The sequence below is a fragment of the Neofelis nebulosa genome, chromosome 2 (genome assembly GCF_028018385.1).
Source record: "Neofelis nebulosa isolate mNeoNeb1 chromosome 2, mNeoNeb1.pri, whole genome shotgun sequence".
NCBI lineage: Eukaryota > Metazoa > Chordata > Mammalia > Carnivora > Felidae > Neofelis > Neofelis nebulosa.
Genome location: NC_080783.1, coordinates 19,049,088 through 19,077,032, shown reverse-complemented (window position 1 = coordinate 19,077,032; position 27,945 = coordinate 19,049,088). Strand labels below are relative to the sequence as shown.

The 27,945-nt window shown below is 46.8% G+C and overlaps 1 protein-coding gene across 6 annotated transcripts; it reads left to right on the top strand.

Moving 5' to 3' along the window:
• The first annotated feature begins 17 nt into the window (after window positions 1-17).
• STK36 (serine/threonine kinase 36) lies at window positions 18-26,868 on the top strand. Of its 6 annotated transcripts, none has more exons than XM_058704837.1 (27): window positions 18-132; window positions 723-897; window positions 1,589-1,729; window positions 1,840-1,917; window positions 3,965-4,095; window positions 4,326-4,575; window positions 6,226-6,319; window positions 6,617-6,786; window positions 7,203-7,390; window positions 8,164-8,263; window positions 9,944-10,087; window positions 14,358-14,537; window positions 15,364-15,563; window positions 15,952-16,057; window positions 17,554-17,704; window positions 17,896-18,023; window positions 18,557-18,661; window positions 19,009-19,107; window positions 19,194-19,282; window positions 19,566-19,629; window positions 19,816-19,926; window positions 21,550-21,624; window positions 22,065-22,227; window positions 22,439-22,586; window positions 22,809-22,956; window positions 23,520-24,266; window positions 25,331-26,868. In XM_058704837.1, exons 2-27 carry the CDS (start codon window positions 814-816, stop codon window positions 25,472-25,474), a joined length of 4,038 nt encoding a protein of 1,345 aa, XP_058560820.1. In that variant the 5' UTR covers window positions 18-132; window positions 723-813; the 3' UTR covers window positions 25,475-26,868. The 6 variants fall into 6 exon arrangements, with proteins under 6 accessions (XP_058560820.1, XP_058560802.1, XP_058560839.1 ...); XM_058704819.1 differs by lacking the exon at window positions 18-132 and adding an exon at window positions 218-316; XM_058704856.1 differs by lacking the exon at window positions 18-132 and adding an exon at window positions 235-342 and having other exon boundaries at window positions 15,466-15,563.
• The last annotated feature ends 1,077 nt before the right edge of the window (window positions 26,869-27,945 follow it).

Below are 27,945 nucleotides of genomic sequence, written 5' to 3'. Positions count from 1 at the left end.
GTGGGTCCTGATGGCCAAGAGAGGGATCGGAAGTGCCCTAGAAAGTGCCTATGGGTGGTCCGACGACTCTCCAATACTTCTGAACGCCTTTGTCCTCTGAACCTCTCTGACCAGTTCCAGCGAGCACATGTGGTAACAATGGGAGTCTAAAGAGAAAGGCAGCGGGGGTGGAGAAGAATTATAAGTCAGGCAAAATCCACAGGCAGCCGGAAGGGGCGGGGCTGAAGGCCAGGGCCTGCATCCCTCGGCCTGAGGAGCTTGAAGCTCCTAGGCTGGGGGTGAGAGTGGGGCTCCGGTCTGCGAAGCGCGCGGGCAGGTGGCACTGGCGGGGGTATTGAGGAGGTTGGCGGTGGCAGGAACCTGGGGAGACTGGAACGGGCGGGGTCGGTAGGCGAGGCTGGATGGAAGGGGCGGGGTCGGGTGGGCGAGGCGGGACGGAGGGGGCGGGGCCGAGGGGAGAAGCTGGATTGAAGAAGAGGGGGAGCGGTCGAGTGGGCGGAGCTGCGTGGAGAGGGGCGTGGGGCACGGGTTTCGGTGGGAACGAGGTTGGGTTGGGGGCCAGGAGGAGGTTGAAAAGGAGGGAGAACAAGAGGCGCTCTGTTTGCTCCCAAGATCTCATCTTTCCATCCACTCCACCCTACCATGTTTTTGAGGCCTGGATTATTATGAAAAAGGAAAAGGCAAGGTGGCTAACATAAACCTTTCTTTTATGCCCAACCTAGGCCTCCTAGATGTGTGGAGCTGTCCCTGGAGCTGTAGCCCTTCACCACCATCTCTACCTCCTTCCATCTGAAGGATCCTGAAACCTCTGTCATGGAGAAGTACCACGTGTTGGAGATGATCGGAGAAGGCTCTTTTGGGAGGGTGTACAAGGGTCGAAGAAAATACAGTGCTCAGGTGGTGAACAAGGAAGGATATCTCTTGGGTGGGATTCTACAGGGACCGGAATACGGACCTGTATTCCAAAGGCACTGACTCGGTCATTCCTCTTGTGGAGTGTGTGCTCTAATATTGGATTACTAGGTTCAGACCCTAGATCCACCATTTCTAGCCTTAGAACTGTGGATAAGTTACTTAAACTCTCAATGTCTCAGTTTCCTCATCTGTAGAATGAAGATAAGAACAGTATCTGATTGATGGGGCTTGAGGATTAAATATGATTCATGCTGAATCACTACATTAGTATAGTGTCTGGCACCTAGTAAACAATAAATTTTATTTTTATTATTGTTATTGTCTATCATACCACGCAGGAAGGGATAAACCACCTTAACTTTAATCTTCCTTCCTCATTTTTTCTTCCTTCTCTTTCCCCTAAATCTCTTAAATTTTTACCCAGAGTTCTTTACCCAGATCAGAATACCTCTCCCAGATTCCACCAAAGGGATCTGTCTGGCAGAGGCTGTTTTCTCCTAGGGCAAGAGGTGGGGGGAGTCTGGATAAGGCCAGGGTACTGTAAGGAAGAGGAGTAGGAGACTAGCAGGTAATGAGAATTTGCCCAAACAATCTGAAGCCTGAGTTCTGGAGCTCTGAGGTGAATGTTTCAATAGCATGGTTAGGCCTTGACTCTTCTTCTTACCACTGACAGGTGGTGGCCCTGAAGTTCATTCCAAAACTGGGACGTTCAGAGAAGGAGCTGAGGAATCTGCAACGAGAGATTGAAATCATGCGGGGTCTGCGGCATCCCAACATTGTGCATATGCTTGACAGCTTTGAAACTGACAAAGAGGTGCACTTCAGTTTTGGGTCACTTCTCCCCAGGAAGAAAGGTCCCCCAAATTTCCCAGCCTCAGAATGCATAAATCTGGAGCCATCAGTACCATTGCCTTCTCCCTGCAGGTGGTGGTGGTGACAGACTATGCTGAGGGAGAGCTCTTTCAGATCTTGGAAGATGATGGAAAACTTCCAGAAGACCAGGTATGTTTCCTGGCTCAAACTTGTCCCCTACCCTGACCTCTTTTTAGATTAAGGACTGGTAGCAAAAGCTGAGGGCACTGAGATTCTCCATTTTGAAAACTCCTGAGGAAACTATGAGTCTAGGTATATATAGAGACAGTGTGTCATGTCAGTAAAGTAGGTGAACACTGGAGCCAAAATCTCTGAGTACAAAGTTGTCTCTGCCACTTTCTAGCTGGATCCTTTTGGGCGAGTTACCTTAACTTCTTAGCACTCAGTTTCCTCATTTAAAAATGGATGTCATCGGGGCACCTGGGTGGCTCAGTCGGTTAAGCGTCCGACTTCAGCTCAGCTCACGATCTCGTGGTCCGTGAGTTCGAGCCCCGCGTCGGGCTCTGGGCTGACGGCTCAGAGCCTGGAGCCTGCTTCCCATTCTGTGTCTCCCTCTCTCTCTGCCCCTCCCCCGTTCATGCTCTGTCTCTCTCTGTCTCAAAAATAAATAAACGTTATGGGGCGCCTGGGTGGCGCAGTCGGTTGAGCGTCCGACTTCAGCCAGGTCACGATCTCGCGGTCTGTGAGTTCGAGCCCCGCGTCAGGCTCTGGGCTGATGGCTCGGAGCCTGGAGCCTGTTTCCGATTCTGTGTCTCCCTCTCTGCCCCTCCCCCGTTCATGCTCTGTCTCTCTCTGTCCCAAAAATAAATAAAAAACGTTGAAAAAAAAAATTTTTTTTAAAAATAAATAAACGTTAAAAAAAATTTAAAAAATAAAAAAAATTAAAAAAAAATAAAATAAAAATGGATGTCATTTTAATGTCTGTCTCATGAGACTATTGTGAAGATTAATGAACTCATGTAAAGCATTTAAATCTTTAAAAATTTTTTTTTTTTTTTGAGAGAGAGAGAAAGCTTGAGCATGGGAGAGGCAGAGAGAGAAGGAGAGAGAGAGAATCCCAAGTAGGCTCTGCACCATCAGCATGGACCCCGATGTGGGGCTCAAACCCATGAACTGTGAGATCATGCCCTGAGCCAAACTTGGATGCTTAACTGACTGAAACACCCAGGCACCCCTCATATAAAGCGTTTAAAAGAGTGCCTGATGCACAGTATTCAACATTGCTGTTATCAATGCTTTTGCTGTCACCAGATAGCATGTGTGGTGGTACCAGAGAGGGCAGGAAGGGAATAAGAGTTGTTGTTAAGGCAGGATTCACCACCAAGATCTGCTGGTTGGCAGTGGGATTTGGTGGAACACATTCTCCAGCCACACTCATTCTAGGGATTTCTCTGTACTCTAACAAGTAGCCCCCCTCCCCAGGACTTCCTGTTGTAGCAATCCATTTCTTTCTAAGCATTGTCATTTGTAAGTCATCATCGTACTTATTTTGTCTGTCTTATTTGTTGTCTGATTACTTGTCTTGAGAAAAAAGACTTTGTCTTGTTTAATAACAGCTAATGTAGAGGCACCTGGGTGGCTCAGTCAGTTGAGCATCCGACTTCGGCTCAGGTCATGATCTCCCGGTCTGTGAGTTCGAGCCCTACGTCAGGATCTGTGCTGATGGCTCACAGCCTGGAGTCTGTTTATGATTCTGTGTCTCCCCCTCTCTCTGCCCCTCCACCACTTGTGCTCCGTCTGTCTCTCTCAAAAACCAAATAAACAACAAAAAAATTTTTTTTTTTTTAGTAACAGCTAATGTATATTGAAGGCTTACTGAATGCCAGGCACCATTCTGAGCATGGCATGCTTTGACTTGTTTAATCCTCACAATAATCCTATAAAGGAGGTGGTATTATTATCATGAGCTTACAGATGATGCATATGAGAGGCACGAGATAATTTGCTCATCCCAGGTCACAGCTAGTGAGACTCGATACATTTTCCTTGAACGAGTGAATGAACAAATGAAAGAATGAGTGAATGGGAGTCAAGAGCTAAGGAAGATGTGGGAAGCTCTGGAAGAAAGAGCAAGAAGAGAAGATCTCATCAGTAATTTAGGGAAATGTCTTTGGGCTCGTCAGTAGGCTCCTTCCTCTGGCCTCTCCTTTCCTTCCCCTGCCTGTTTGACCCCTAGGTTCAGGCCATTGCTGCCCAGTTGGTGTCCGCTCTGTACTATCTGCATTCCCACCGCATTCTCCACCGTGACATGAAACCTCAGAACATCCTCCTTGCCAAGGGTGGTGGCATCAAGCTCTGTGACTTTGGGTGAGGACCCTGACCTTCTGTCTCAGCTTCCAGTTCTGCAAGGAGTCTTCGACCATATGCCTAACTTACCTGGACCTCATTTTACAACACGAGCTAAAAGACTGGGGGTTCCTGTTGGGTCTTTGGAAGGTGTTCTCTGTTTGAGTTTGGGATATCTCACACCATGATAGGCCTTGTTTTTATTGAATATGTTTTTTCTCTTCCCAACTCTGTCCCCTCATCTCCTGCAGATTTGCCCGGGCAATGAGCACCAACACAATGGTGCTGACATCCATCAAAGGCACACCACTTTATATGTCTCCAGAGCTGGTGGAAGAGCGACCGTACGACCACACTGCAGACCTCTGGTCTGTGGGCTGCATACTGTATGAGCTGGCTGTGGGCACCCCTCCCTTCTACACTACCAGCATCTTTCAGTTGGTCAGCCTCATTCTCAAGGACCCTGTGCGCTGGCCGACCACCATTAGTCCTTGCTTCAAGGTAATGAACGTCGAAAGGGAGATTACTTTTGCATTAGAAACCTGTCTTCCTCTGCCCTGGTTCCCTTTTCCAAAATCTGGGGCAAGACTCTGCAGTTACTGAACTAATGTGGGAGCTGGGCCAAGCTGCGTTACTTTTCTGCTGCAGGGGCTTATTCTGGGAGGCTGTTCTAAACTCTGCAGAATTTGGAAATACCAGCCAGCCCCTCCTTGGGGCGGGCTATTCATATACATAGTGGGCTATTCATATGTATGTGTATGTGTGTATATATGTGTATATGTATTCATATGTATGTATGTGTGTATATATGTGTGTGTTTTTTTAAGTCTATTTATTTGTTTTAAGAGAAAGCACGTATGCGCGGTGGGGAGGGACAGAGAGAGAGGGGAGAGAGAGAATCCCAAGCAGGCTCTGCTCTAGTGCAGAGCCCAATGTGGGGCTTGAACTCACGAACCTGTGAGATCATGACCTGAGCTGAAATCAAGAGTTAGATGCTTACCCGACCGAGCCACCCAGGTGCCCCCGGGGCAGGCTATTCTTTATCACAATGGTAAGGTAGTTTCAAGCCACCAGAGACAGAAACTGTCCTTTTACACATCCTCTCTTCCACTTACTTCCTATCAGATGCAAAGTCCTCATGATATCTAGATTTGCCCACAGACTTCTTAGTCTTCTTCCTGAAAGAAGGAATCTTCAGAAATCCAAATGGCCAGAGCTAGTGGGGCTAGATCAGCGATTAGGGGCAGATGATAGAAGTGATATCTGTTGATTGCAGCTAAGTCTCAGGAGGTGAGGGAGGGAGGGAGAATAAAAAGTTGACCCTTTTTATTTCTTATCTAGGGCAAAATTTGGGCCCTCAATGGAATTTAAGTGCAACCTTTTCCCAGAGTGCAGTCTCATTATAACTTTCCCTTGGCCTAAGATGAAAAGGGACAAGTTTCTCCCTAACCTATTTAGTTGGGGAGTCTCAAATAATTATCAAAAAGAATCTAAGCAAAAGAAATTTAAGTGGGTGATCTACATAGGATATTCATTCTCCCTTAGAGCAGACAGACAGGCATCTTCAGCAAGAGCCACAATATACTAACCACCTTGTTTTAGAACCGTGGTCATAATCGACCAGTACCTTCTATCCCTATTTTAGGCCCAACTGGGGATTTTCCCAAGGATACACCATAACAGATACACCCTTTTCAGAGGCAGTCTCCCTTCCCTTCTACCATCTCAAGACTTGCTGAAAGATTTCTGTTTTTCTGTGTTCCCAAACACATCTTTACACAATGACTTGTGTGTGAGTGTGCTTTTAACCACCAATGCTTCCGGTCCTACCCAGCTGCAAACAAACCCACAATCAAAGGGAGGGCAAAGTGAGCAATTCGGACTCTTTTGAATGTTTGCTTTCTGAAGATGATTGTGAAGGTGACAGTAAGTCTCTGGACAGGAATTGGGGCTCTGCAGGAGGTGAGGCAGAGAAGTCTGTCTCTGAAGCCAGCTAAATGAGGCCTAAGGATAGGATTAGAGAGGGCATGATCAAGACCAGCTAGTTTGCTCATGGAACGGACTCAGGAGTCTTGGTTTCCTAGTTCTGCTGGTGAGTTAGAGGGAGTCTGTAGGAAAGCGATGACCCATGGGGTATTTTTCTCTCCACAGAACTTCCTGCAGGGACTGCTCACTAAGGACCCTAGGCAGCGTCTGTCCTGGCCAGATCTCTTACATCACCCCTTTATAGCTGGTCGCGTCACCAGTGAGTCATTGGGATTCCCAGGGCTTTTATACTTCCCTGGTGCTCTTTCCAATCTACCCCCTTCCCCCAGTGTCTGGATGTAACATGTCTGATTTACCCTACCAGCTGGAACTTTCCTCCTCACCTTTTGCCTAACCTTTGGCACTTCTCTTGCAACCCCACTCCCTCTTTGTCACATTGTCAAAATGGCCTCCTTCCACAGAAGCCTGAGGACACTGAAGTTGTCTCTGGCCAAGTGGAGAGAGATGGTGGTGCAGCCCCAGTGAGATCACATATTCTCCCTCTTCTTCCCTACAGTAATAACTGAACCAGCAGGCCCAGATTTGGGTACCCCATTCACCAGTCGCCTACCCCCAGAACTTCAGGTCCTAAAGGACCAACAGGCACACCAGCTGGCCCCCAAGGGCAATCGTTCTCGAATCTTGCAACAAGCCTGTAAACGCATGGCTGAGGAGGCCAAGCAGAAGGTATGTGGACAGAAGGGAATATGTGACATGACCAGCCTAGTGACTGAGAGAATTGGAGAAGGAAGGTTGAGAAAGGGCCATGAATAGGTTTCATTCTGCCCTCTGAGTAGGTACCATTCATACCTATGAATGATTTTGTTTTGTTTTTAAATTTATTCATTTTGAGAAAGGGCATGCGCAGGGGAGGGGCAGAGAGAAAGAGAGAGAGAGAGAGAGAGAGAGAGAGAGAGAGAGAATCCCAAGCCGGCTCCACACTGTCAGCTCAGAGCCTGATGCAGGGCTCGAACTCAGGAACCACAAGATCATGACCTGAGCCAAAAGCAAGAGTCAGATGCTTAACCCACTGAGCCACCCAGGCAGCCCACCCCACAACCAAATAGTTTTGATTCAGTGTGTCTCCTGCCCATTTCCCACAGAAACACCAGAACACAGGACCTGCCCTTGAGCAGGAGGACAGGACCAGCAAGATGGCTTCTGGCACAGCCCCTCTGCCCAGACCAAGAGCCACTCCTCAGGAACCAGGCCTCTTGGCTGGGATCTTGGCCTCAGAAATGAAGAACAGCTGGGCTGAGTGGGGGCCTGGAGAGGCCCCCCCTGTACCTCGGTGAGGAGGGGCTAGCCAGGGGTTTATAGATGGAGGTCCCTTGAAGATCTTTGGTTTTAGTCAAAACAAATACAAAATGGTGCCTATCACTAGCCACCACCTAAGTATGGACAAGGCCCTCGGAATCCAGGTCCTGTGTTCTTGAATTCCGATTCTGGATACTTTCCTGATTCATCAGTGGTAATGGGAATTTTCCTTTCTTTTTTTTTTTTTTTCTTTTAATTTTTTTTTTTTTTTAACGTTTATTTATTTTTGAGACAGAGAGAGACAGAGCATGAATGGGGGAGGGTCAGAGAGAGAGAGGGAGACACAGAATCTGAAACAGGCTCCAGGGTCTGAGCTGTCAGCACAGAGCCCGACGTGGGGCTTGAACTCACGAACCGCGAGATCATGACCTGAGCCGAAGTCGGACGCTTAACCGACTGAGCCACCCAGGCTCCCCGGGAATTTTCCTTTCTTTATGCCTCAGTTGTACATTAACTGAGAAGGAAAGAATTGTCTCCATGTAAAAGGGAAGATATTTGAGTTGAGAACTACAGGTGAAAACTGCCAAGGTAGGCTTGAGAGTAAGGTTCAAAGTGGAAGGGCAGTCAGTCAAGGATATGTGTAGTGGTCAACATCCTGTCCTGCCATATCCTAGAAGAAAGCTCTCTTCTATCCAGTCCTATGTGGCTCGTTTTTCATTCGTATCTTGGGCCTAGAGAGAGGAATATGTAGATGAACCCTAAGCCTCACAGGTCTGGAACTCTTCCTGTTCCCTGTTCCTCTGGCAGGGAAAACCAGATTAGCCAAGATTCTGAACCAGCTCTCCTAGAGCTGAGGCCAGAGGTGGTGAGCCAGCGGAGCATTGATGCAGTGGACCTAGAAAATGAGGTGAGCTGTGGGGGGCCCCTCTTGGCCTTGACCTTGCCATCAGATGTTGGGTCTGGGTACATGTTTTTCTAGAACAGTGATTCCCAACCATCCAAGAACAAGCTCCCCTGGTGTTAAAAATAGCTTTCTTACTATTAATTTGTAGATTTTTAATTGCACGGTATAAACATGTAATTATCAAAAATTGGAACACATGGGTAGAAATGAAAGTCCTTCTTGCGTCTTACCCCAGTTCCAGAGGTGTCTGCCATTATTAGTTTAGTCTTTCTTTTTCCAAACGTTTGCTCTTCTACATGTATGTATACGCATACGTAGAAATCTGTAGTTTGACTATTTTAATGTTACTGAGTTCACACTACATGTACCGTTTTGCATCATGCCTCTCTTACCAGATGATCCATTTTGGAGATCTTTCTACATCTGAACATATAATTCTACCTTAATCTTTTCTGGCTTTTTTTTGGGGGGGGGTAGTTAACTTTTTATTTTGAAATAGTTTCAAGCTTCAAGAATAATTGTGAGGCTACCACAAAGAATTCCTGTATGCCCTTCATCCAGATTCACCAACTCTTCAAATTCTGCCACAGTGGCTTTATGATTTTCTCTCTGTATATGTCTGCTTATATAAGGGTGTATCCTCTTTCTTGAGTCCTTTTAGGGTAAGATGCAATCATGTCCCTTTACCCCTAAGCACTTTAGTGCACATTTGTTAAGAACAAGATCCTTGACCTACACTACTACAGTACAATTACAGAAGCCAGAAATTTAACATTGATATAATTCTGCTACTTGATCTATAATCCATATTCAAAGTTTGCCAATTGGTCCAGTACTATTCCTTATAGCAAAAAAAAATTTTTCCTGGTCCATGATCCAATCCAGGGTTATGCATTGCTTTCATTGTTATATCTCATTAGTTTCCTTTAATCTGGAATAGTTCCTAGTCTTTCTTTGTCTTTCATGACTGACAGTTTTGGGGTACACAGGCCAGTAATTTTGGAGAATGTTCCTCAAATTGATACTTTCTCATGATTAAATTCATTTATGCAGTTTTGGTCAGAATACTACATTAGTGATGTGTCCTCAGTACTATAATCTTTTTTTTTCTTTTTTTTCTTTTTTTTTTTTTTTTAATTTTGTATTTGAGAGAGAGAGACAGACAGAGCATGAGGAGGGGAGAGGCAGAGAGACAGAGACAGAATCCGAAGCAGGCTCCAGGCTCTGAGCTGTCAGCACAGAGCCTGACATGGGGCTTGAACCCACAAACCATAAGGTCATGACCTGAGCCGAAGTCGGACGCTTGGATAGTTAACCGACTGAGCCACCCAGGCGCCCCAGTACTATAATCTTTTTAATAACTTCATCATATTTCTTAATATGGATGTGCCATGATTTATTATTCCCTTACTGATTGTCTTTATGATATTGCCAATTTTTTAAAATTATAAATGGACGTATTGTAGGTACCTCTTTATGAACACATGCCAGTGTTCTCCAAGAGACTTTTCAAGACCCCTCACATACTGCCAAACTATACCTTTTTAAACTGGTGGTTGAAGCAAATACATCTGTGTTGAAGGATTCCCTGGTTCTTGCATTTACTCCATGATTCTGCAGGTTGAAGGCTACTACCCTTGAACCTTACACACTTCTGACCTTGTTCGTTCCCCTATGCCTCAGGAGCCCGACAGCGATGATGAGTGGCAGCACCTGCTAGAGACCGCTGACCCTGTGCCTGTCCAGCTGAAGGCCCCCCTCACTCTGCTGTGCAATCCTGACTTCTGCCAGCGCATTCAGGGTCAGCTGCGCGAGGCAGGAGGGCAGGTAACGGGCAGAAGGATACTGTGGATGGGATTAGACTGTTTTAATCACAGATGAGGTATTAAAAAACATAAGGAGAAAAAGAAAGCTTGTCCCTTTCCAATTCTCTTGCAATCATCCATCTATTTAATTCAAGATTTGCTAACCTCCTTTAGTGACACAGAAAGAACTGGCCTTAGGTTTCTCTTTCTTTCTTTTTTTTTTAATGTTTATTTATTTTTGAGAGAGAGAGTGCAAGTGGGGGAGGGGCAGAGAAAGGGAGATATAGAACTCGAAGCAGGCTCTAGGCTCTGAGCTATCAACACAGAGCCTGACGTGGGGCTCAAACTCACGAACTGTGAGGTCATGACCTGAGCCGAAGTCAGATGCTTAACCAGCTGAGCCACCCAGGTGCCCCATTGGGTTCTCTTTTGGAAGGGAAGAGCATTCACCTAGAGCAGGGGTCGGCAGACTGATGGTAAACGTTTTAGGCATTGAAGAGCAAGAGGCAAAAATGGAGGGTATTATTTAGTACTTCCATAGTGAGAGAAAGCGCTTTTCCATGAAATCTTTCTTGATTAAATTTAAAATCTTAATTAAATCAGAAATTTTTAAAAATTTTAAATAAGTCAAAAATAAGTATACAATATTTTCTAATATAGGTATACTAATGAGAAGAATGAGATTCTTTTTTAAGGAATAATATTTTGCTTAATTGGTATTCATAGTGTTCTCTCTTACAAAGCCTTTCCTTTTTTTTAATTTTAATTTTAATTTTTTTAATATGAAATTTATTGTCACATTGGTTTCCATACAACACCCAGTGCTCATCCCAACAGGTGCCCTCCTCAATGCCCATCCCCCGCTTTCCCTTCCCTCCCACCCCCCCATCAACCCTCAGTTTGTTCTCAGTTTTTTAAGAGTCTCTTATGTTTTGGCTCCCTCCCTCTCTAACCTTTTTTTTTTCCTTCCCCTCCTCCATGGTCTTCTGTTAAGTTTCTCAGGATCCACATAGGAGTGAAAACATATGGTATCTGTCTTTCTCTGTATGACCTATTTCACTTAGCATAACACTCTCCAGTTCCATCCACGTGGCTACAAAAGGCCATATTTCATTCTTTCTCATTGCCACGTAGTATTCCATTGTGTATATAAACCACAATTTCTTTATCCATTCATCAGTTGATGGACATTTAGGCTTTTTCCATAATTTAAGCCTCTCGTTTTCTGAAACACCATGATCTTCCTTCCTGGGAACTCGCCAGAATGTTGCCTGCATTTCTTTCCTTTTATTTTCTTTAAAGTTTTTTTTTAATGTTGTTTTTTTTTTAATTTATTTTTAAGACAGAGCATGAGTGGGGGAGGGGCAGAGATAGAGGGAGACACAGAATCTGAAGCAGGTTCCAGGCTCTGAGCCATCAGCACAGAGCCCGACGTGGGGCTCGAACTCACAAACTGTGAGATCATGACCTGAGCTGAAGTCGGACGCTCAACTGACTGAGCCACCCAGGCGCCGTTTTTTTTTTTTTTTTTTTTTAATGATTTTTAGGAAATTTACCAAGTTGTGAAACCATCACTATAATCTAGTTTTAGAACATTTTTATCTCCCCAGTAAGATCCCTCATACCCATTTACAAGTCATTATCATTCCCAAAGCCCTGGTCCCAGGCAACCCCTAATCTACTTTCTGTCTCATAGATTTGCCTGTTCCAGGTAGTTCACATAAATGTAATCATACAGTACACAGTTTGGTTTTTTCTTTGTTGTTTTTTTAATGTTTATTTCTGAGAGAGAGAGAGTGAGAGAGCACATGCACGCACCAGCGGGGGAAGGGCAGGGAGAGGGAGACAGAGAATCCAAAGTGGGCTCCACACTGACTGCAGAGAGCCCAATGTGGGGCCCAAACTCACGGAACCACAAGATCACAACCTGGGCCAAAGTTGCACACTCAACTGACTGAGCCACTCAGGCACCCCAATACCCAATTTTTACATCTGGTTCCTTCCACTTAGCGGAACATTTTTGAGGTTCCTTCTTGTGACGTATCAATACTTCATTCCTTTTTATTGCTCATTCTCATTAGAATTCTGTCATATGGCTATATCACATTTCGTTTCTTCATTCATCAGTTGATGGGCATTTGAATTGTCTCCACTTTTTGGCTTTTATGAATAATAATGCAATGAACATTCATATGGAAGTATTTTTGTGGATATATGTTTTCATTTTTCTTCTGTGGATACCTAGGATTGCCGGGTTGGATGGTAGTTTATATTCAACATTTTAAGAAACTACTAAACTATTTTCCAAAGTGGCTGCATCATTTAACATTCCTGCCAGCAAATGTATGAGGGGCCCCATTTCTCCACATTCTTGCCAGCTTGTATTATTGTCTTTTTATCACTGCCACTCTAGTGAGTGTGAAATAATGGCTTATTGTCATTTTAATTTGCACTTTGCTAATGACTAATGTGGAGTGTCTTTTCATGTGCTTATTAGCCATTTGTGTATCTTCTTTGGTGAAATAGCTCTTCAGTACTTTCGCTCATTTTTAAATTGGGTTCTGTCTTCTTGAGTTATAAGAATTCTTTGTATATTCTGGATAAGAGACCCTTATCAGATATGTGATTTGCAAAAATTTTTTCCAGTCTATGATTTGTCTTTTTATTTTCATAAGAGTGTCTTTTGAAGCACAAAGGTTTTGAATTTTGATGACATTCAATTACCATTTTTTCTTTTTGTGTATTATGCTTTTGGTGTTATGTGGAAGACATCTTTTCCAAACCCAGAGTCAGAAAGATTTCCTCCTATGTTTTTTCTAAAAGTTTTTTTTTAATGCTTATTTATTTATTTTGAAAGAGAGAGAGAGAGGGAAAGCACTAGTGGGGGGAGGGGCAGAGAGATGGAGAGAGAGAGAATCCCAAGCAGCCTCTGCGCTGTGCTGTCAGCACGGAGGCAGATACGGGGCTCCATCCCACAAACTGTGAGATCATGACCTGAGCCAAAATTGAGAGTCAGACACTCAACCGGCTGAGCCACCCAGGCGCCCCCATCTGAACTACTCTTTTTTTTTTTTTTTTTTTTTTTTTTGTTTTGTTTTTTTTGTTTTTTTTAATTTTTTTTTCAACGTTTTTTTTTTTTTTTTTTTTTTTTTTTTTTTAATTTATTTTTGGGACAGAGAGAGACAGAGCATGAACGGGGGAGGGGCAGAGAGAGAGGGAGACACAGAATCGGAAGCAGGCTCCAGGCTCCGAGCCATCAGCCCAGAGCCTGACGCGGGGCTCGAACCCACGGACTGCGAGATCATGACCTGGCCGAAGTCGGACGCTTAACCGACTGCGCCAGGCGCCCCCATCTGAACTACTCTTTAGCTGTGTGATTATTGACTCCTTACTTAACCTATCTAGAAGCTTTAGTGCAAAATGGTTAATTGCATTTCCTGCACAGGGTTATTGTAAAGAGTAAGTGAGCAAATAAGTGAAAAGATTTAGAAACACCGAATGGCATATGATAAAGCACTTGATGTAAACAATACTCTCTTTTGAAGAGTATCCTTTTATTTTTTAGAAATTTTTAATTTATTTTTGAGGTGGGGGGACAGAGAGACGAGAGAGAGAGAGAATCCCAAGCAAGCTCCGTGCTGTCAGCACAGAACCCGACATGGGGCTCAATCTCACGAAACTGAGATCATGCATGCCCTGAGCCGAAATCAAGAATCGGATGCTTAACTGACGAGCCACCCAGGTGCCCCTAAAGAGTAACCTTTTAAAGAATAGCCATTTCAAAGTATCATACTGACCCTACTTTGTAGGCTATATGAAAATAAGTGGCAGGCTAGATTTGGCCTGTAGGTCATACGTAGTTAGTCAAGTCCTGATCTAGAGTTGGATGATATTGCTTTATCTGTCTGGAGTTGAATGACACTGTTTTGCGTCCATTGTTTTTAATCTTTGGAAGTGCGTGTGGGCACGTACATATGTTTTTTAAAGTTAAAGGCTGGAGAAGGGAGGGAGGAGGTAGGAATGGCACTGGGCCTGACGGAGATTCTGAGGGAGGTCCCCTGTCCCTTAGTCACCACTGTTGTAAGTCAAGTGACCTGACCATCTATATCTATATTCTTCTTCCTTGTTACTGCTTCCCTTTTTTTCTCTTCTCCTTCTTTGGGTTTTAGAGTCCCAAAGAAAGGAATGAGAACATTGGTCTGCTTTGCCAACTCCTTGGGGACAATTAGTATTTGTGACTCCTTTTCCCTCTGATAAGATCGATTACTGTCTCTTTCCCTCGTGTCGCCCAGATCCTGAAAGGCATGCTGGAGGGTGCTTCCCACATCCTTCCTGCACTCCGGGTCTTGAGCAGTCTTCTGTCCAGCTGCAGCGACTCTGTTCTCTTGTACTCCTTCTGTCGTGAGGCAGGGCTCCCCGGGCTGCTGCTCAGCCTGCTCAGACACAGCCAGGACAGCAACAGTATCCAGCAGGTAAGCAGTAGGCCAGGAGCCTTGAAAGACTTCCAGGACTTTCTGCTCCTTGGATTTCTCTTCTTCAAAGTGCCATATCTATTCGGCCCACTGCCTTTTCTTTTCTTTCCTCCTCTCTGGTTAGTAGACCACGAGTTGCATACCCCACTGCCTTCTGATGCCAGGCAGATCCCGTCAGCCAGGGAGGTAGACTCTGTGTGACTGTATGAGAGTAGTGGGGAAGACGACAGACCGGAGATCTCGTGCCCAGTCTGAATGGGACATGCCCTCAGCTTCAGCTCACTGTTGCCACATGAGAACACGGGCCCCGTGTTGCCAGATCTTCCAGTTTTCTAAGAGAAGCTAGAAATCCAGATTTTTATGCTCAATTTCCCAATATTTAGAGCACTGTGGTTTGGAATATTAAATCCTAGGTTTTAATTGACCTGCTTTTATAGAACAGAGTACTGAAATTCAGGGATTAATCAATTTATACACCAGCATTAGCTTGTAAATGGCCACAGGGACAATAAATGGAGGAGGTAGGATAAACAGAGGAGGTAGGCATGAGGCTCAGGGTGTCTGAGGCCAGATCTGTGCTATCCCATGCTGCATTCTGCTGTGGCTGAGCTGAGAGGACAGAACACTGAAATGTTTAACGGGAAGCTGCATCCTGCTGGTGAGTGTTAACCTTGAATGTTTCTAAGGAATTTAGAAAGGAATTTGAGCTATTTGAAAAATAGAGCCTCCTGAACTCCTAAATGCTATTCTGGCCAAGCAAGATACAGGCTGTTTACAGCCCCCTGGCTGCCCCTTTGTTACCTCTAGATTTCTTCTTTCTGTCCAGAAGCCTCCCTGTTTGGTCAGCCTGACTGGATATCTGACACCTTTTTCACTGCCTTTTCTCTTCATCTACATTGCCCTTATTCTCCGTCCTCTTCCCTGGCAGCAATGTTGGTATGGGACCTTCTTACGGCACCTGATGGCTGTGATTCAGGCCTATTTTGCCTGCACCTTCAATCTGGAGAGGAGCCAGACAGGTGACAGGTGGGATGAGAGCCAGCTTTGCTCTGTTGGCCACTTTGGCTTCAATTTCTACCCCCAATTCTTCCTTCCTCTATTAGGAAGAGGCTAAGTAAGGAGAAAGCAACAGGTTAGGGATCCCCTGATTCTCTTAAGGACCGAGACCACTCTAAGTTCACCCCAAGACTTTGAGGTTCTAAGGGTCACCATACACTAAATGGAAGGGTCACAATTTAAATAACGTAGAGAAAATGGCAAAGAAAGGTCTTGGAGGGTATGTAAGACTCTGTGTGTGTTTAGTGGGGGGAGGGGAAGGAGCATTCTGATATATTCCTTTGCACAGATTCTCCTACCTGCAGAACTGACGTTTACCACACGTGGGCTTTTAGAGAGATGGGCTATTTTTTCCCAGCCTACAGGTGTTTCAGGAGGCCGCCAACCTCTTTTTGGACCTGTTGGGGAAACTGCTGGCCCAACCAGATGACTCTGAGCAGACTCTAAGGAGGGATAGCCTTATGGTAATCTGCTCCCTTGTCCAGATTTCTGTCTCTGATATCTTTCCATGTTTCTCCCTTTCCCTTTCTTATAACTATAGAGGGTTAGATCAAAGTAATAGAACAAACATTTATTGAATACCGACTGTGTGCCTTATGCCACTTGAGTACGAGAAGGTCCCCATTGTCAAGGGACTAGTAGTCTAGTAGGAGAGATGAAAAATGATCAAGGACAACAGCATGAAAAGTACATTAGAACTTGTATAAAGTACAGAAGCACCACTGAAGAAGATATGATTAATATTACTTGGGGAGTCATAGAAGAAATCTCAAAGGAAATCATCTTTGCTAGGATTCGAAGAATGCATAGAAGTTTGCCGGGTGGGTGAGGCAGAAAGTAGGGAGGACATTCTAAGCAGAAAGAGCAGCATTTACAAAGGCCCAGAGGCATTAAGGACTGTGGCCTGTTTCAGGGAACCACAAATAGAAGTATTTCTTCTTTTTTTTTTTAAATTTTTTTAATGCTTTTTAAATTCATTTTTGAGAGACAGAGAGAGACAGAGCATGAGTGGGGGAGGCACAGAGAGAGAGAGGGAGACACAGAATCTCAAGCAGGCTCCAAGCTCTGAGCTGTCAGCGCAGAGCCCAATGAGGGGCTTGAACCCACCGACTGTGAGATCATGACCTGAGTCAAAGTTGGATGCTTAAGTGACTGAGCCACCCAGGCGCCCCTAGAAGTATTTCTTTTTGAAGAGACTTGCAGATGGACTAGTATTTCCCAAATGTATTTGCCCTACGACTAGCAAGCTAGTGTGTTCTCACCCCTGGACTCTGGAAATGAGGGACAGGAGAATAGAAGATTGAATGAGAAGATAGCGGAGTTCTGACTGATCTCCAAGGAGACACTTAGGGAGGAACATGAGCAAGGAAATAAACAGTTGCCTAGCCATTGTTCAGACTGGCAATTGGGAACACAGATCTGGGCTGCATTTCTGCCTCCAGTGAGCAGTCCATTCGAACTCTTCTAGTCTGAGAGCCTATTTTAACCTCCCTCATCCTTTCAAGTCAGGAAGCTTTCAGCGTCTAACCTAAACTTTGGCCATCAGTGACTCACATTATTGACCAGCATTTGTCATATGTCACTGCACAGTGAGTGCATAGGAAGTTTGGAATAAACACCCCACCTCCTGAAATTCTGAATCAGTAAGACTGGGTTGGAAGGGACCCAGGAATCCCCAGGAATTCTCATACTCATGGACTACAGATAACACTTTGAGAAACATCATCTAGGAAGCAGCTGATCAGAGAATAGGATTGATAACCTAAAATTGCCATCCTTGAAATGTGAAGGCAATTAATTATAATGCATTTTCTGTGTGAGGAATACTTAGAATGCCACAGCTGGTCCCCCTGGGTTTTCTCCTTTATTCTCAGGTTTTCTGGGGGGATTCTTGCTCCTTACCCTAAACCCAGTCAGTTTTCTGCTGCCCTAATGTTAATGCTGCCCTTGTCTCCCTTAGTGCTTTACTGTTCTGTGTGAAGCCATGGATGGGAACAGCTGGACCATCTCCAAAGCCTTTTACTCCAGCCTGCTGACTACCCAGCGGGCTGTGCTGGATGGGCTCCTTCATGGCCTGACAGTTCCCCAGCTCCCCTTCCACACACCCCCAGGTAACCAGAGTAGGGAGTGGAGGTTCTCTTGCCTTCTGAGTAACTCCGGCTGTGCCCTCCCGACTGCCATTGCCTCGAAGAGTGCCTGGCATTTAGTGAGGGCTCAGCAACTAACTGTTCACTGAAAGAATGAATGGGGATTCGAGACAAACAATCAGACCCCACCCTGCGTTCTTTGCTTTTCTCCATAGGAGCCCCCCAAGTGAGCCAGCCACTACGGGAGCAGAGTGAGGACCTGCCTGGAGCCATGTCCTCTGCACTGGCAGCCATATGCACTGCTCCTGTGGGGCTGCCCAGCTGCTGGGAAGCCAAGGAGCAGGTCTGAGCTGCAGTTTCTGATTTCCTCTCATCCATGTTGCTGGAGATGAGGCTGGCCTCAGCTTCTCAGAAAGGCAGAAAAACAAGCATTTTTGCTTCCCCTTACTCTGTACTTCCAGAAACAGATGCTTCCACCTGGGTCTGATAATCTGGCCACTTGTTGAATACAATGTCACCAAAATCCCAAAACCCTTGGCCAGCTGGCTAGAGAGCTCATTGACAAACTGCCCATGTGGTAGGGTAGCTGACCCGAAGCCACCTGTGATGCTGCCTCAAGGGCTCAGGATTTAGATTTCCTGCTCCCTTTTGGCCAGCAACACTTTCCTCTATACCTGTCTCTACTAGGGCTAAACTAGGCCATGACTTTTGGTTCTTCTTTGGCCATGAAGACTGGGAATAGAATGGGATCTGAGGTTCCTGGTGAACCTGAGGAAGAGTGGCTAGCAAGGGGTTGAGAACCCTGAGTAGTTGGAGATATGAGAGGAACAGGATATGAGAGGGAATGGGGTTGAGGCTTCAAGTATGTCCCTACAGATCTCTCAGCATTTGGCGAATCAGCTCACCGAGGACAACAACCAACTGAGACCGTCCCTTATCTCTGGCTTGCGGCATCCCATCCTGTGCCTACACCTTCTCAAGGTACTGCCTGTCCAGAACTCTTGGGACTTCAGATTTCTTTTTAACCCCCAAGACCAAGAGAGAAAGACACTGAGAGAGACAAGAGACCCCAGAGGGTCCCTTTCCGCTTTTCAGTCTGTTCAACCTGAGATGGCCCCACTGTTAGCCAGTCCTCACTAGAATAGAGCAGTAGCCCTATCTCACCGTCTTATAGCAAGAAGAGGTGGAAGTTGGCCTGAACTTCTCGAATTGCCCTGGTGTGGACACTAGATCTGCGGAGAGGCTAGCCTGCTTCTCAGCTGAGCCTTCTGATCCAGGAACCCAGGGGCTGCTCGGCTTCACTGACAGACTGCTTCCCACTCCTTTAGGTTCTCTACTCATGCTGCCATGTCAGTGAGCGCCTGTGCCATCTGCTAGGGCAAGAGTCCCTGGCCTTGGAGTCACTGTTGATGCTGGTCCAGGGCAAGGTAGGCCAGGAACACAGGCAGGTATATCGTGGTGGCCCTACTGTCTCAATCAGAAGTTGCTCTGATATCTTTGGTTTCCTTTGTAGGTAAAGGTAGTAGATTGGGAAGAGTCTACTGAGGTGGCACTCTACCTCCTCTCCCTTCTTGTCCTTCGGCTGCAAGATCTGCCTTCTGGGTAAGCCTGAAGTAGGGTCTCTCCACTGGAATCTTCCCTCCCGATAGCTCACCCTGACGTAGAATATGGGGAATGGCACCTTACAGCCTATCCTAAGAAGGGATGGGGATAGAAGGGATGGGGATGTTCTCTACACAGAACAGAACAGACCTAGATTCCTACCAACTTTGTGCCTTGGGGCAAGGTCATGCAGCCGCGTAGAGAGTGCCATCCAGCGGGGAGGGAGGCCACTCCCTAGCCTCCTTTCATTTGGTGCATCCTTTGATGAATCTTCTTTTTCCAGAATGGAGAAGCTAGGCAATGAGATTGCTACTCTCTTTACCCATTCACACGTTGTCTCTCTCGTGGTGAGTTTTCAGTTTTCCCCTTCTTCCCCTTTTCACCCTGCCACCCAGGCCTGCGGGGTGCACGGGCATCACTCTCATCAAGAGGTAGTTATGAGGCATTCTTCTGGGCCAGAGACATAAATCTTCTCTGCCTGTCGTGACTACTGTGCAGATTCAGACATTCCTTCTCTTCCTCTAATTCCCCAGAGTGCGGCAGCCTGCCTGTTGGGTCAACTTGGTCAGCAAGGGGTGACCTTTGACCTCCAGCCTGTGGAGTGGATTGCCGCAGCCTCACACGCTCTGTCTGCCCCTGCAGAGGTGAGGTATACCGGAGAGGGCACAGACAACATTTTCACTGAGTCAGACCCAGGACTCCACTTGGGGGCAAGACTGAAGCGCCAGCATGGCTGGGGCAAACTAAGCAGTCGTTCCTTTCCTCCCTGTCTGCCCCCAGATGACAGCTTCTCTGAGCCCAGACTGGGCTGGCACTTCCAAAGAGGGACAGAGGGAGGGGGGACCCGAGTTACCTACTGGAGGATGAGATCTTCCTGCCTATTTTAGTCTCCTCCCGCAGAAGCTCCTGCTCCTGTTGTTAGGGTCATTTCAAAAGCTTAATCTCTTCCCCTCTGACTACAGTTTGGCTTCCCTGTCCCCCCTCCTTCTCCTTAACTGAAATGGAAAAGGTGGCTGGCATCCTGAGAACTCTTGAGGAATCCAGTCCATTGGGTAGCCTCCTTTCTGCTTTCTCCTTTTCCGGGCCTTCCCCCCACCGCCCCCCCTCTCCTTTTTAGGTACTTTGGAACCCCTATTTCTTTCATTTTGTAATAAGGATAGACTTCATATTCAAATGATCATCATCCTTATAGATGCAGAATTCTTTATAATTTGGAAAGCACCTCACATCTTATCTTACAACACACTTGAAAGAGAGACGCATGAAATGTAATGAGACTCACCTGCTTTTTCTAGATAAAGTTGAACTTCAGAGAGGTGGTACCAGTAGTGATGACACTCACATTCATCCAGGAGCCCCAGTCAGAAATCTGGGAGTCATCATAGACTGTGTTCTCTGCTCCATTATTCCCCCATCTAGATGGTTCCCCCAGGTCCCATGTGTTCCGCCTTCCTGTTGTCTCAGATCTTTTTTTACCTGGCACCATCACTGCCCCGCCTTAGTTTGTATGCACACCATCTATCTTGCACTGTGGCGCTTGCCTGCTGAAGGATCTCTATTCTAGGCTCTCTCCTCTCCAGTCTATTCTCTTCACTGCCACCAGGGTGAGCTTTCTTAAAAGTCTAGTCATTTGTTCAAGTATTTAGCACAGAAGTATCTATTGAGTACCGAACACTATTCTGGGTTCTGAGACTATAGCAGTGAATAACAGAGACGAAAATCTTGCCCACGTGGAGCTTGTGGAGCTCAGTGGCTTCCCATTGCTTCCGGGATAAAGTCCAGACTCCTTTACCTTCTCCTCAAAGCTCATCTGTTACCTCTGGGCTCTATAATCCTGCTATACCAGGAGTTACCACTTCCAAAATTCACTATCATTTTTCATGACCTGCCTTCATTTATGCTACAAGGAATGCTGTCCCTTCCTACCACCTCCTTCTCTTGACTGCTTTTTGAACTTTTAATTCATCGGTGTTCTACCTCCAGAAGGCAGAGTTAGGCACTCTCAACTGTGTCTCCACCCCCACCCCAACCCCAGCCTCTTGTGTGGCAAGTGTCTTCCGACCCTACCAGATGATGTGTCTTTAGAGCAGAGGTAGTCATTGAATGAATAGTCAGGAGCCAGGACTTGTGTAAGTCCAGGAGAGCTTTCCCCACTACACCAGGCAGAGGACAAGCTCTTTCTGCCTGACCAGGAGTTGCAGGCATGGGTTTGTGAGGCCCCTTCATCTCTCTTGGGGATCTGCATTCTTCCTGCCTCTCTCTGTCAGGTCCGGCTGACTCCACCAGGTGGCTGTGGATTCTATGACGGCCTCCTCATCCTGCTGCTGCAGCTTCTCACCCAGGTACAGGTGCATCCTAGGTTGGATGGGAAGGCAGGAGAGACAAACTAGGCATTTTGATGAACCGCTAGATGATAGGAATGAAGAAGCAACCCACACTTGCCTCTTCTGTCAAATATGGTGGCCGTGATTACCTTCAAAAGGGCCCCCCCCTGCCCTCATCGTGGACCCTTTCTGGGGAATCCCAGCTGCATCCCAGGATTCAGTGGGGAGGAGAGCTGTAATTCCCTGGTTTCTAGCAGACACTTGGGTTAAGATGTGATAAGAAAGGCAACTAGGACAACAGGGAAATCCCACATTGTTGGGAAAATGGAGGAATTATTTCTGGGACTCCCTTTCCTTAGAGGTCAGGGATAAGAGTGAAAAAAAAGAAAAGAAAAGAAAAAGGCATTTTGATACCTGACTTTGACTCCCTACCCACCCTCCTTCAATTTCATCTCCAGCCAGGGAAGGGTAGCCTGATAAGGGACATGGCTAGCTCAGAAATGTGGACCATTCTATGGCACCGCTTCTCCATGGCTCTAAGGCTCCCCGAGGAGGTGTCTCCACAGGAATCACAGCCATCACAAAGCCCAGAGCCAGACTGGACGCTGATCTCACCCCAAGGTATCTTTCCATAAGCATGGCCTCCTTTGATCCTTTTCAAGAGGAGGCAGCCTAGAACTGGGTTAGCCCACAGAGATTGCAGCCGCTGCCCCCTGGGGAGAGGATGGCACAGACTGGATGGGAAGGGGACTAAATAGGTGGGGGCCCTGGAGAAGCTGGAGCATCCGGGGCCCTTCCTGCACCACTGGGTCTCCATTCTCGGTGTTTCCAGGCATGGCAGCCCTGCTGAGCCTGGCCGTGGCCACCTTCACCCAGGAGCCCCAGTTATGCCTGAGCCACCTGTCTCAGCGTGGAAGTATCCTCATGACCACCCTGAAGCACCTGCTTTCCCCCAGCTTCCTGCGTCAGCTGGGCCGGGCGTGAGTTCGAGCTAGAGGAGGGAGACCAGACTGTCCAGACAGTGTGGCGGTGGGGAGGGGTGGGCAGGAGAGCCGTAGCTGACAGCTTGAGCTATGAGGCCAGAAATAGGACTGGTGAGGTTGGAGAAGGGGCGCTGGACTCGAGGATTTGAGAAGGGGGCAGAGAATAATAAAGGGTGGGTGAGTAAAACCGAGTAAATCCTTCCACGCTGCCCTCCTTAGGCCTCACGGGTCTGGGTTTCTGCCCGTCGTGGTGCTCTCTGTCTGCCAGCTCCTCTGCTTCCCCTTCGCCCTGGATGTGGATGCCGACCTCCTTGGAGGTGTGTTAGCTGACTTCGTGGACTCAGAAGTCACAGCCCGCCTGCTGCAGGTATTTGGGAAAGCCACCAGGCGTGAAGGTGGAGGAGGAAGATGGCCGACCTCGTGTATTGTAATTCACTTCCCAACAGCTCCAGGGCTCCCCTGAGCCCCTGGAAGAGTGGAGCATCTGGCTTGATGTAAGCGTTGGAGTGGAGAAAGCATTCAGGCCTGGGCAGAAGCACTGGTTGGAGCTGGGGCTGGCGCCTCCCGTCTCCATCTGTCCCTCATCTGGATCTGTTGAAGCTCTGCGGGGAGGACATCCCAGTCTGGGCAGGGAGACTCAGCTCCTCAGCCAGGAGTCACTTCTGTGCAATCCTTGGCATTCAGCAGTGGGTTTTTGAAGGCAGAGAGCCTGAGTCCTTGCAGAGCAAGGAATGATCCTGCACCTGTTCTCTTGGGCTCCACAGTCTCACGTGGAGGGCTCGGGTCGGGTCTTCCAGCTCTCTGTGGTTATTTCTCAGCATAGCTTGGCTTTTCTCTTGGCCAGAGCTTGGGCCCCTTTTAGCTACCTCGCTGCGGTGAATTCTTCCTCTCCCTGAACCACTTTGCCTGCTCCTCTATCCCTTCTCCCAGGTCTGCTGCCACCATCTTCCGTTGACGCAAGTTGAGTTGCCTGTCAGCCTGCTCACACACCTGGCCCTCACGGATTCCACCTCTCTCAACCAGTTTGTGAACACAGTGGCTGCCTCTCCTAGAACCATCATCTCCTTCCTCTCAGTTGCCCTCTTGGGTGACCAGCCGCTGCTGACCTCTGACATTCTCTCCTTGCTGGCCCACACAGCCCGAGTACTGTCCCCCAGCCACTTGTCCTTCATCCAAGAACTCCTGGCTGGCTCTGATGAATCCTATCGGCCCCTGCGCAGCCTCCTGGGCCACCCAGAGAATTCTGTGCGGGCCCGCACTTACGGGCTCCTGGGCCACCTGCTGCAATACAGCATGGCTGTGCGTGGGGCACTGCAGAGCCAGGCTGGGCTGCTCAACCTTCTGCTGCTGGGGCTTAGAGACAAGGACCCTGCCGTGCGGCGCGGTGCCAGCTTTGCTGTGGGCAACGCAGCCTACCAAGCTGGTCCCCTGGGACCTGCCTTGGCAGCCGCGATACCCAGTGTGACCCAGCTACTTGGAGATCCTCAGGCTGGTGTCCGGCGCAATGCCGCGTCAGCTCTGGGCAACTTGGGCCCTGAGGGGTTGGGGGAGGAGCTGTTACAGTGCCAAGTACCCCAGCGGCTCCTAGAGATGGCCTGTGGAGACCCCCAGCTAAACGTGAAGGAGGCCGCCCTCATTGCCCTCCGGAGCCTTCGACAGGAGCCCTGCATCCATCAGGTACACCCCTGGGGACTTCCGGACCATGACGATGGGGTTGTATTTCATGACATTTTTCTGAGATAGCTTTAAGGAATTGGGATGCTGCGAAACCCATGGGCGGTGTCTTGGAGATGGGTGTGCCATCTACCATCTCCCACCCTGGAAAAGGGAAGGAATGTGGGAGAGGGCTCTGATGAGTGGCAAATTCCCAGGATCTCCAAGCCCAGGGGTTCTCTCTTCTTGAGGCTATGTGGGAAGGAGGTGAGGCCAGATGAGGTGATGTTGAGGTCTAGAGGGATTTCATTCTGGGGGCTGGGAAGGGGCTATCTTTTTTCTTTCTTTTTTTTTTAGCACTTACCGCGTGAAAAGCACCATGCTAAGCATTTTACCTTTATTACCTGGTTTAAGCTATTATATTCCTCATTTTGCAGGTGAGGAAACTGAGGCACTAAGGATTTAATAACGTGCCCAAGTTACAAAGCTAGTTTGGGGGCCTGGACTTCTGAGTTCAAGGGTCTGAGTCCTGAGCCCATACCTTAACCACTGCTTTATTCTGTTTTTTCTGCTTGTGACATAAGTAGCCTAATGGGAATCACACATCTACCTATGATAAGGCTAAACCTCCAAATTATAATAAAGCAGTGTGGGAACATTGGCTGGTTCATGCAGAACAGAAATTTTGACGGGATGGTGATGATGTAAATTATGGGATTTTCTGGCAATCCATATGGGGAAATAATATAAGAGACTCTTGGTGGTACTGAGGTTAAGACCCATTGGTCAAGATTCATGACTAGGAATCACACTTTTTGACTTACTGTCACTGCTGCATTTATGACCCCTTCCTGGGACAAATGCATGGATCCCTCGGTGCCTCAGTTTCATGGTGTGTAACCGAAGAGAATGGCAGTAGACCTCCGGTCTCGATGAGCCCTCTCTCCAAAGTTTCTCTTTCCCCGTAGAATGTATATTGATTCCCCAGGGGCCCATTGTCTTTTTCTTTCTTTACTAGAGTGGGAATTGCCGGGCCAAATGAGAGTCCTCTGCATGTCCTATTCTGTCATCTGCTCTCTGTCTCACAGGTGCTGGTGTCCCTGGGGGCCAGTGAGCGATTAGCCATGCTATCTCTGGGGAATCAGCTCCTGCCGCACAGCAGCCCCAGGCCTGCCTCTGCCAAACACTGCAGGAAACTCATTCACCTCCTGAGGCCAACCCACAGCACGTGATCTCAGATTCCTACGGTCCATCCACCCACTTTCGTTACCCCTCTATTGCCAACCTTTTTCTACTATTCAAGCCACCAGCTCAACCAAGAACTAAAAAGAGACTAAAAAAGAGATAAGCTACAAGTTAAATGATTTAAGAACAAGAAACTAGAAGAGATTTATGTATAAAGCTCCCTCCTTTCCCCAGATTCAGGATGATTTCAATCAGTAAACTTCATTGCTGTTGGTGCCAGAGAAGATTCCTTCCTTTTCTACATGCAGGGGTCTTTCTCCAATAATGTGCCTTTAACCCCAGGAGCATGCCTCCCAGACCTTAGGGAGGTACCTTCTACCTGAGAGGCCACTTCCTTTCCAGAGTTTGTATAATCCTCCCAACAGGTTCTTGCTTTTGTGCACTGGCCCTAGGACAGTGATGAAGACTGAGACCATCTCAGCTCTAGGCTATGGGGATAAATGCTGCTGTGGATGGTTTCCTGACCCATAGCCCACGTTCCCATCCATGGGTTATGGTAGAGAGTCTTTTCTTTTTTCTTTTTCCTTTCCCCTTTCTCCCCTCCCCTTTCCTCTCCTTTCCTTTATTTCTTTAACTTTCTCCTTTCTTTTTTCTTTTTCTTTCTTTCTTTCTTTCTTTCTTTCTTTCTTTCTCTTTCTTTCTTTCTTTCTTTCTTTCTTTCTTTCTTTCTTTCTTTCTTGTTTTTCCTTTCTTTCTTTTCTTTCCTTCCTTCCTTCCTTCCTTCCTTCCTTCCTTCCTTCCTTCCTTCCTCCCATCCACCCATCTTTTCTATGTAAACTCCTGTAGTAAAAGGTATACCTCACCTTACTTGGAGATGCCAGGGTAAGAGCTTGGGTGGGGAGTCAGCTCCTCTCTTGGCTGCTGGTTGGTGCTGCAGCTCTTGTGTCCCGTTCACACAAGACCATGGTTTGGGACCTTATTTATTTATATCTGTTCCTGCCTTCCAGCTTCCTGCATCTCAGCTGAGCTACATGTGGTCACCTACTTCCAAGCCAAGACCAGTGGAGCTGAAATAGGGAGAGATAGGATTAAACAGAGCCGTACATTGGATTGCTTTGTGATCTCAGGCTTAGTGATGAGTTTTGATGTTTGATGGAGTTTCAATGTATAGGGAAGCCCAATTGCTTGAGAAGGGCAGCTGTTTAGGACATCGTGCATTTCACCAGAAAGAGATGTTTGGCAGACCCATTAGAGTTGAGATCCAGCTGGAAACATACTACAAAGTTTCAACCCTGACTCACCGGATGGCTTGCGACAAGCTTCCCGGAGCCTTCCTTGGTTTCTCTATCCATAAAATGGGGGTATTACTTTTTGTCCTTCCTTAAATTCCAATTGTTTTTTGAAATGAAAGATGAATAAAATGCCTTAGTTTTATAAGGAATTTTATTTAGCATTCATCTTCATTGTCTGTGTTTATATTTTAGCAAAAATAACATTTTTTTCTAGAGACCACTGGAATTTCCTCCTGTCCAGATTATGGCAGTTCAGTTCAACATTGAGTTGTTTCTCTGTGCGAGGTACTTTTAGGCACTGGAGATAAAGCAGTGCTTGTTTGTCGTAGAGTTTCCATTCTAGCTGTGGATTAAATGAACTTACCAAAATAAGTGAATTCTGTACAAGATGTAGAGAGGTGATAAAGCTCTGGAGAACAATGAAGCGGAGAAAGAGGACGAAGAGTGCTGAGTTGGATGGTTAAGGTAGGCCTCACTGGGATGACCTTCAAGCAAAGACTTGATGGAGATGAGGGAAATGAGCAGTGTAGCTATCTGAGGGCAAAGTGAGGCAGAGAGAATAATCACTTCAAAGGTCCGGAGATGGAAACTTGCCTGGTGAGCTTGAGGAGCTATGATGAGGCCAGTTTGGATGGCAGAAGTGAAGAAGGGGGAGAATAGTAGGAAATGAGGACAGGAAGGTAGTGAGGACCAGATGTAAGCCTGTAGTAGACCTTGTACTTCGAGTAAAGTAGGGATATATTGGAGAGTTTTGACAGAGAAGTGATGTAATCTACTTATGTTCTGAAAGATTACTCTCCATTCTGGTGTTGTGCATGGACTGTGAGGAGTGGGGGAGGCTGGGAAGCAGGGTGAGGGCTTAGGAGGCTGTGGTGGTACCAATGGAATGGTGAAAAGTAGTCAGATTCTGAATATATTTTGCACATGAAGCAAATAACATTTCTTACCTGATTGGATGTGAGGGTGTGAACGAAGGAAAGCAGACAAAGATATTACTCCAAGGTTTTTGGCCTAAGCAATTGGAAGAATGGAATTGCCATTAACTCAAATGGGGGAGGCTATTAGTGGAGTGGTTAGTTCAGTGAATTCCATTACTGTTCCAATAGCTACCATATCTATTCTTTTTCTATTCAAGTATTTTAAAACACATCTTGGGAAATATATAATGTAACCCATATTACCTTGGTGTTTATCTTTAACAGATCAGAACTTCTGTTTCTGTTTTT

Excerpts from the sequence above, each read along its gene's own strand:
- STK36 (XM_058704837.1), top strand. The coding sequence starts at position 814 with ATGGAGAAGTACCACGTGTTGGAGATGATCGGAGAAGGCTCTTTTGGG. Across the intron at positions 1,730-1,839 it reads GCTTTGAAACTGACAAAGAG|GTGGTGGTGGTGACAGACTA; the intron begins GTGCACTTCAGT and ends TTCTCCCTGCAG. Across the intron at positions 19,283-19,565 it reads CTGCAAGATCTGCCTTCTGG|AATGGAGAAGCTAGGCAATG; the intron begins GTAAGCCTGAAG and ends TTCTTTTTCCAG.